Raw genomic sequence first — 9,752 nt, forward strand, 5'->3', positions numbered from 1 at the left:
ACAATATTAATTGGTTCCAGGACGACCATTGTATGTTGAAACCATAACTGTATGGAAACCTGGTAATTTGTTCTGAAGCCCCAAAATGTCATCCAAAAATAGGAAAAAGTGAGGATTAGAGAAAAATAAGTAGAAAATATAGATAAAACAAGTCCTTACATATAAAAGTAAGAAAGATCTGCTGGGAGCTGTAATCACTGTCTATGTAGAGGACCGGAGATTCTTCAGGGTCCTGTACAGTACACGCAATGTCCTAAAAAAGTAACATGGAGACGCCCTCACCTGGTGTCCAGAGGAGCAGGTAACTGTGGTATAGGTAAAGAGTACAGAACATGTAATACCTCCCCTGTACTGTAGGGGGCGCTACCAGACCGTGCATACACTTCAGTAATACAGGTAAAGAGTAGTACAGAACATGTAAAACCTCCTTGTACTGTAGGGGGTGCTACCAAACAGGAATTCAGTGCATACACTTCAGTATTACAGGTGTTTTACCAGTGAATGCCCATTCTGATTGGTCTGTCCTTTCAGCCATTGACAGGTATCACAGATCTGGACTGTCTGTACATTGTATGTCGTGTCTGGTTTATAGTTACAATGAGCCAGAAAAAGACCATTGTATGTTGAAACTATTGCATGTTGAGGACATTGTAAGTTGAGGGATCACTGTACGGCGCTCTGTTATTTCCGGAGGATATATAGACATCAACGGTGCACAGTGGCACTCGCCACTTCATTGAAAACATGGGAAATCATGAGGGCCTCAGCAATGGGACCCCCATGATCTCACACTTACCTTAATCTTTTAAGTTCATTCATCAGATATAAGCCAAAGCATAGACCAAGTTAGACAACTGAGGCAAAAATCGGTTTATTGATTGCTGCAAATGAAGGCGGACAGCAGAGAAGTGACCGCGACATGGACTCCTCCATAGGACCTCCTGTTATGAATTCCTGGTAGGAATTTTAGTCTACATATCTCCAGAGGTCACTTAGATGCTGCATCTATGGGGAAGGGGGGGGGGGGGGGGGTGGTAGGCCAGTGGCTGAGGTCACTTTGGTCTTGTATCGCATGAACCTGGCTTCCACCCTCCCACTGGCAGAAATCGAGGTCTGCATGGTTCGCTGATCAAAATTTGGCCATTAATATAGATATTGAAGTACGGAACAACAAGCTACCAGAATTACGACAAGCGGGAAAACCCTGCAGAAAGACGAGACCCGCAGGTTCATGAAACTCTATAGACTCTTATTGCCTTATCATAGCCTGAGTGGTTATTAGGTGCCTGGACTACTGATCAGTCTCATCCATGTGAAGTCTCCACACCAATGCTGTAAACATTAAACGGCGAGACACTGTAATAAAACGCCACCACGTCCCATTCTCCAGTTAAGGGTCCGAACACAAACACAGCAAACAAGATTAAGTTCTACGCACATTCATATATTCTTTTCATAGACGAACACGGAACAGCACAGCTGCAAAAATTTGTAAACTCTGATGTCAGCGCTACAGCCATGTGCGGACACCTGACTGGCTCTCACAGTCACCAGGGTCTCTCTCTAGAGGCCACACATGAACACATCACACAAAGAGCAGCGATCATCTTAGATAAACGCTATAAAAAAGTCGTAAACATGGATAGTACCTTACAGATTAAAAAGTTAAAAACTGACACTCCGGTGACTAGCAGTGGTTTTAGTATTGCGCCATCGCAGAGAAACTCTTAATTCCTCAAAATCTGCACAATCTATGAAAGTTTTATACGTGGAGACGTTTCATCTTATTCGGCTGTGGGTAAATACATTGTGCTAAATCTACACTAAACCTTGGGGGAGATCGGACCCTGAACGCCCTATGGGAGTAAACAAAGTTTTCCTGTCCTTGCAAAATATTTTGAAATGAATGGCTACATGACACTCCTGACAAGGGGGCGCCACTATGTACCCTGTATCACTACAAGCACCAGGTCACAACCCTGTAAACAGAAATGTGGTGAAATATCAATGGAAACAAAAATTCCAACATGAAAACTCAGAAAAAACAAAACAAAGTCCCCTCTGGAAATCTGTACTGAAATCTACAGCGAGTGAGTGTCTGGAGACCCCATGCTATGTTTTCCTCAGAGTGTCTGTATGTGATGAACTACAGTTTGGGGGTCTCTCTGCAGCCACTTTGCTTCTCCTCTGGGCCTCACTTTCCTCTTTGTCCAGCCCGGAGACTACTGGGTGCCCGGGATCCTCTGATGGTTGAACTTGTCGAAGATCTAAGGAATCATAGTGTGGAGACTGCTGAGAGTTCATTGCGGGGGGTGGATAGTCTCTGTGCTGGGACACTGCGGCCACAGTGCACTCATTCAGGGATGAGCATGTCCTGAACGCTCCCTCCGCACACACTGACCGCATGTTCTCCTGCAACGACTCTGATCGGGAAATCTCTGGCCTCTTCTGCCTTGAGCCGCTGTCTCCACTTTCCTTTGTTCCAGGTATGTGGAGCTTTACTGGTCCCAAGACACTTTTGGAGACTGTGGGGAGGAGAGAAGAGACTGCAGCTTCATCACTGAACCCTTTGGAGGAGACTGCACCTGCCGTGTCACCTGTGCTCGCTTTGTTCATTAAAGTGCATTGTGTGTGGTCACTGTCCGCAGAGCTGTATTGCACATCGGCTGGGCAGAGATCTTTGGGTGCAGAGCAGTGCACGGCTTCAGGAGCAGCTACAGGACAAAATGCTGGTTGTGTTGGGGAACTCCGAGTAGATTTTGCCACCTCTAAACTTTCCTTAACAGGTAGGTAGCTGTTGGTCCCAGGCTGCTTTAGAGGAGATACAACAGGTTGGGCATCACAAGATGTCTTCCTGCAGCTCTTCTGGCTGCCCTCTTGGCTCAGAAGCTGGAGTGGTTCAGTAAGCACCTCTGTATCTTCACTTATGTTGGGTTTGTGCTTTAGTACTTGGGCAGCTGACTCCAGGAAAGTTTCTGGAAGTGTTTTAGACTTATAGGATGACCATTTATTTGGGGTGGCATCAGGGGTGGGTGCAAGTGGGGTTTTGGGTTCACTTCGGCTCCTGGAGATGAAGGGAAGGAAGGAGTAATCATCATCACTTCTGCTCTTAGGACGAGTCTGGAAAGAATCTTTTTCATTGCCAAAACCAGAACCAAAATCCTGGTCGTTCCTGAACTTTGACCTGTCCAGTCTCTTTCCATCCTGACTATCCTCGGACCCATCATCAGTTTCGTCTTCAGAGGAATCCACTTCTCGTATGGCCTCCTGCTTTTGCAGAGACTCTCGCCTCTCCACCCTGTCTTGCCGGATAGCGCCCAGTTTTCGCGAAGGTTTCTGTAAAGTTCCCTTTTCTGCAAGTCCGACCTTCCCTCCGCTCTCACTCATGGACTCTGGTAAACATTGCAAACTCAAGTCTCTCTGTATCAGCTCTTTCTTAAAGTCTGAGTGGGAGATGTCCAGGCTGTGCTTACGAGAGGAAGGCAGCTTCTTCTCCAACGACAAAGAGCCAGACAACTTTTCTGCAGACTGGACCCTTTTCAGCAGAGGAGACCGGGGAGGTTCTGCGCTCTTTGGTCTTGAAATCTGTCGGACAAGTGGTGGTGAGGAATGCAGCTTAACCGGAAATGACTGAAGAAGGTTACAGTTACCAAGGCTGTGCCCGGGTAACGGTGAGGGAGAGCGCGGTGGGGAGGTGGACTGGGATGTAGGTGAAGGTGTATGTGCCAAAGGGGAGAGTGGTATATTCCCAGCAGATTTCCTCCTCGGGGACCGGTACTGCCGCTGAAGCTTTGGTGCCAGCCCATGCAGAGAGCTGGGCCGGATGTGCCCGGAGCTGGCAGGGGAATTGGGCACACTGGAGCTTGGAGAACTGCTCTGGGATGAATTGCCACCAACTGGGGAAAAATGAAAAAATAAAATAAATAAAATAAAAAAAAAAAGTGTTATATAAGTGTTATGTAACAACCAAGTCCTGAGACTTAAAACCTGGTCATAAGACGGTTTCACTTGTGCTAGTCTATGAGCTAAAACCCCTACCCCCAACATCTAGAATGGGGAGGAGCCCACCCGTCCCCAACCTCTACAAGGGGGGGGGGGGAGGGGTGAAAACTTCTAGTAGTGCATATTCTCACAACAAATGCTGAATGATCCTCGGTGAAGAACATGTCACGGGTTGTGAAATACCTGAGATCCACATTAAAGCAGTTGTTATGGAGGCAGCAGATGTGAGGAGCTCACCTGAGTGTGCAGAGTCTGGGGTTGACCTGTAGCTTTGGGTTGGCGAGCGAGGAGACAGGGCATGGGTGGGAGATCCCGGGACGCTTTCTCCAGATGACAGTGAACGGTTGAGGGAAGACAGGCTGCGGCTGGTGTGGAGGAGGGACGCTTGTTTTGCAATCTTCCGGAACAGGGAACACTTCTTCTTACTGAGAAACAAATTAAACCATCAGACTTCTGTACAATTCACCAAAACAATAAAAAGCCAACATCCCATCCTGCACAGTGACCATCGTCGTCACATGAAGAGGAACAATATTTGATTAACACGTTTACTTGCCTCTCCTGCCCTTCTTTTGTCACCTTCTTGTTGCGTCGCGCCATTTTTGCCTTGTGACTCGCTTTCCGAGCTGGTCCGACTTTGATTGAAGTGTTTTCAAAGGGGGTGGTGGATATGGAAACTTTACTGCCACTCTAAACCAAACAGACAAAGACAAAAATACGTGTCAATCAAGATCGATGGCACTAAGACAGCTGCCATAAGTGATGATCACCACCAAAGAATCATCATGTGCGTGACTGGAGGACGAGAAGACCCTGCCGCAGAGGGGTAGTGAGAGGACCAATGCCACGCCGAGTAGGGGAAGTGAGAGGACCGCGCCGAGTAGGGGAAGTGAGAGGACCGCGCCAAGTAGGGGAAGTGAGAGGACCGCGCCGCAGAGGGGAAGAGATCATTGCAGCAGAAGGCTATGCGCTCTGGGGACTGATGTGCCAAATTCATGTACTATCTCAGATTTAGAGCCTACTGCTGTCCCTCCTGCTATAAACTGCAGCTCTGCTTATTCAGATTGGCTGCTGTGTATAAGCATAAGCTCAGCAGGAAGCCAGAGGACAATGAGAGGATTTCTATTACAGCAGGTTATGAACTACAGGTATCTAAACCTACAGTGAGAAAAAGAACATTATCAGCAAATGGCAGCAAGACAACCAGGGAGAGAGACCACAACAACAAGGAAGCAGAATGGAAAGAGGCTTCATACTACATGTTTATGCCTAGAAAAAAAAAAACTCAACAAAGCTCAGGCCTTGTAAAAAGAGAATAGTAACACTCTGCAGCCCCCAAATGTTACAGAAAACGAAGTACCTTTAGGATCAGCTCCACCACTTCAGTATGGACCAGTCCATGGACAGGCTCTCCATTCACATGAGTGATCAGGTCGCCTTCTCGTAGGCCTGCCTCGTGAGCGGGACCATCGTCTTCCACGTTCTACAGAGGAAACACTTGTGTGTGAGCGTACAGGTCCCTGCACCTCCCCACCATAGAGAATACAATTCTAATACCTGATGTCAGAGAAGACTTAACTCACCCAGACCATATGGTGGACGGTGTACACGTCACTCTCTCCCATGTAGACTCTGATGGCTCTCAGGGTGAATCCATACTTCTTCCCTGCCCGATGGATGAGTATTGGAGGCTTCAGGTGGGAGACAGCCGGGGAGAAATCTCTGCTTGGAGACGAGTCACGTGACGATGGGTTGGAGGACAGAGAATGCGGAGACATGGGGCTCACCAGAGGAGAACACGAATGGTGATCTGTGGGAGGTCAATAACACAAGGCTCAGCTACTAATAACACAGTGTTCAGTTATATCCCCCATGACAACCTTGTCATGGTGGATATAACTGGACACACAGCTATAAAACAAAATGTATAAATGTCATAAACAGTATCATGAATAAAACACAACATTTCCGTACCGGAAGGTATCATCAGTGACAGGGCGGTGGCAGAGGCGGACTTAACGACTTTATTGACCGGACGAGAGGTGCGCTTTTCAATGGAGTCTCCTGAAAGCAGACGGTGACGGGCTCTCCGAACAGCCAGATCACTAGTGGCTTTTGGAGCGGTGGCATCCGGGGTGTCCATGGTGATTATGTCAGAGAAGTCGGCTGTGCTGCCAGCTGCAGATGAAAACAGACAAGACCATAACCGAGGTGTGAACAAGGCCCAATAATAGGAATACACCAGGGCTATGGAGACAACTTGGCAAAGCAGGCAGACTTCAGTATAGAGACAATTACCAGTCAATGTGGTGGAGCTGCTGTTACTGATGGTCGATGATGGCGTGTTTGGTGCCAGCTCTTCATCTAGTTTCAGCTCCCTCTCCACTGGCTGCAGAAGGACAGATCCTTCTCGGGAAAATGGTGTGGATGATAAAACGTCTTGAAGTAGTTTCTTCTGAGAGCGTGGCTCCTCTTCTGCGGAGATGGCAAAGCGTGGCATGTCCACCAGAGCAGAGCAGCGCCGGCGTGCCGTGAGGGGAGGGCTGGAGTCACTTTCTGTATGTGATGACTCTGAGGCAGACAGGCGCTTGCGGAGTCTAAAGACACAAATAATTAAGAAATCAGGTATGAATGTATGGCTCAAACATGCAGAGGTAAACTAATATGTTTCAGGACAGAGCAGTCTGAATAGAAAGTTGTAGGAAGAAAAGTGCGACAATGAGAATTATAAAGTGAAACACTGCGCCAAATAAATGAAAATAGTACTGAATGAAATAATCTGCACCATGACTACACAACACCAGTCTCAGACATTTGTGGGTGACAACACGACCTTATTCACTTCCCACATCACATCCAGTACATGAGGGGTCACCGTGGGCGACCTTAACAAAGACACTTACATTTCGGGGGATCCAAGGACCCAGCCTCGGTCTCTGTTCTTAAGACCACCCAGGCAATCCAGTTTATCATCCTTTTCCTCACTGAGACTGCGCTTTGTAGGTGGGGTGGTCTTCTCTTCATGGATAGACAGACGCTCCATGCTGCTGTAGACCTGGGGGGGGGGGGGGGGGGGGGGGCAAAGGTCACCATTGCTGTCGATTCTTACACTACCATAAAGTGTTATTATGCTGCCATCTAAAACAGACTGCATAAATGTCACCTATGGTTGTGTGAAAAACCAGATGTGCTTCTAAACAGTGGCAGTGAAAACAACAACTCCCAGCATGCTGCACCAACCAGATACAACTTGTATACCTTGCTGTATCTCGGGGAGCAGGAGGAAAACTGCCTAATCTCCACGCAATCTTCATCATTGGTGTCATCCTCCTCCTCAGAGTCCACATGTTGATAGCGCTCAGAGCGAGCTGTAAGAAAAACCACAAGTCAGAGGGAGTAAACAATCATGTGATCATCAATATGCAGCACACCAGGAGGAGAGAGAACACATGTCTGCCATAGACAACAGCGGCGGCCCTATATCAGATCTCCGGCTGCATCTACTACACAGCTCACAAACAGTGGGGGTTAATAGGAAGCCATTCCTGTTATTTGTACCCCCCCCCCCCCCACTATCATGGACGTCTCAAACTCCGTTCCTAGCAACAGCTAAATTGAGTCATAAATAATCCGCAACAATTTGACGAAACATGAGAATAATCTCTTACTGTCAAAGTAACTGGTGTCGTCCTCCGATTCCAGCTGGGGAATGAATTCTGCCTTCTGCCGGAGTAGCCCGTTCCAGTCCAGATCCTTGAAGAAACCATGCTGCTTCACCTCGTAGGCTCCTCCTGTAAGAGATTGGCATCAGAAAGCAGCTCCACCTGTAGTGACTATGAAGAGAGCGGAGAGGCGCGCACCTGTCCCCAAACGCTCCAGTGGGCTCTGGTGGAGAAGCCTGGAGATGAGATCCTGAGCGTCGCCCGGCAGAGCATCCTCCCCGTCCGGCCATGCAATCTCATCTAGTGGAAAGACAGAAGCAGATGTAGGATGGTCTGTGCGGTGCGGCCAATGCAGCAGCACTACGGGCCCCGAAGACGCTCCTGTCCTTATTTCCACATAATCAACAGTCCACAAACTTTTAAACACTATCTAATACAGTCATGGCGGTAAATGTTGGCCCCCCTGAAATTTTTCTGTAAAATGAAGTATTTCTCACAGGAAAGGATTGCAGTAACACAGGTTTTGCTATACACATGTTTATTCCCTTTGTGTGTATTGGAACTAAACCAAAAAAGGGGGAAAAAAGCAAATTGGACATAATGTCACCAAACTCCAAAAATGGGCTGGACAAAATTGGCACCCTTAAAAAAAAAATTCCTGGAATACACCTTTACGTTGACTATGCTTCAGGGGCTGTAAAGTTAATGCAGTTCATAATATAGTGTCTGTACCTGTGTGTGACTGTTCTCTCAATTCTTCTGTGATTTTCACCCCAATATGTTTAAAGCCTAGTTAGGCTGTATATGTGAGACGGGCGGAAGTATCTCCACCCCCCCTGCACGTCTAGGCGGGGCATAAGGGGTTGTGGGCGGGAGCAGGGGTCTATAACGCCCCTGCCTCCTACTGGAGGGGCTTTCGTGATGTTTGCGGACCCCTCCCAACCCTCCTTTTTCTTCATCCATTACAGGGTATGCCAACTAAAAGGAGTGTCCTCCGTCGCGGTCATTGGGCACAAATCTGACCAGTATGTTAAGTTTAAATGTCCTACATAACAGGTAGGTATGTACCATTGTAATCACGAGCACGAATGTGAAGCCCCGATCAAATATTTTTAACAGCATATAAAATGACTGTTGTCCCAGGTTGCAATGCGGCCAAGACCTGACTCACTAGTCAGCTGATGAGAGGGAGCCTGTCTGCTTCAATGGGTGGAGCAATTGCTTGGTGGGAGAGAGAGCAATCTGCAACTAATGCAACAGCTGGAGGCACCCTGATTGAAAACCACAGGTCTTTTGAATGGATGCAGCTTAGTTATGTTTCAATGGGTGGGGTGGCTGATGTGTGGGAGGGAGGAAAATTGAATTATAGGATTTGTAGGCAAAAAAGAAAACTCAAACAGGAAATACCAGTTCACAAAAAGCTAGCCACAGTGTTATGGTAATCTTACAACATAGCCATTTATCTCAAAGACAAGCACAGATACTTCCAAAGCATGTCCATTACTGTCTGCCAGGAACATACTAAAATCACCTTATGGTGTGCTTATTTTTTCGAAAGGGTGTGCGACCAAATATTTATCAATAAGTTTCTTACACCTCTCAACCGGAATGTTGGACCACTCTTCCTATAAGCATCAATAAGCTTCTTACACCTCTCAGCCGGAATGTTGGACCACTCTCCCTTTACAAACTGCTCCCAGTCTCTTATTGGAAGGCGCCTTTTCCCAACAGTAATTTTAAGATCTCTCCACAGGTGATCAATGGGATTTAGATCTGGACTCATTGCTGACACTTCAGAACTCTCCAGCGCTTTGTTGTCATCCATTTCTGGGGCTTTTTGACGTATGTTTGGGGTCATTGTCCTGCTGGAAGACCCAAGATCTCAGATGCAAACCCAGCTTTCTGACACTGGGCTGTACCGTGCGACCCAAAATCCATTGGTAATCCTCAGATTTCATGATGTCTTGTACACATTCAAGGCCCCCAATGCCAGAGGCAGCAAAACAACCCAAAACATCACTGACCTCCACCATATGTCACTGAAGGTACTGTGTTCTTTTCTTTGTAGGCCTCATTCCGTTTTCGGTA

At 47.4% G+C, this 9,752-nt stretch overlaps 1 protein-coding gene across 1 annotated transcript in view; it reads right to left on the reverse strand.

Annotated features, from left to right (window-relative positions):
• Window positions 1-1,423: 1,423 nt before the first annotated feature.
• Window positions 1,424-9,752, reverse strand: part of LOC130324372 (microtubule-associated serine/threonine-protein kinase 2-like) — a gene marked incomplete at its 5' end in the record, with an annotated part of 34,671 nt that continues 26,342 nt past the window's right edge. Inside the window, 11 exon segments of the mRNA XM_056553252.1 lie at window positions 1,424-3,896; window positions 4,240-4,427; window positions 4,559-4,692; window positions 5,363-5,485; window positions 5,586-5,812; window positions 5,977-6,180; window positions 6,301-6,599; window positions 6,906-7,057; window positions 7,261-7,370; window positions 7,671-7,793; window positions 7,863-8,090. Coding sequence (XP_056409227.1) covers window positions 2,113-3,896; window positions 4,240-4,427; window positions 4,559-4,692; window positions 5,363-5,485; window positions 5,586-5,812; window positions 5,977-6,180; window positions 6,301-6,599; window positions 6,906-7,057; window positions 7,261-7,370; window positions 7,671-7,793; window positions 7,863-8,090 — 3,572 coding nt within the window.

This window comes from Hyla sarda, unplaced genomic scaffold, assembly GCF_029499605.1.
Source record: "Hyla sarda isolate aHylSar1 unplaced genomic scaffold, aHylSar1.hap1 scaffold_264, whole genome shotgun sequence".
NCBI classification, from domain to species: domain Eukaryota; kingdom Metazoa; phylum Chordata; class Amphibia; order Anura; family Hylidae; genus Hyla; species Hyla sarda.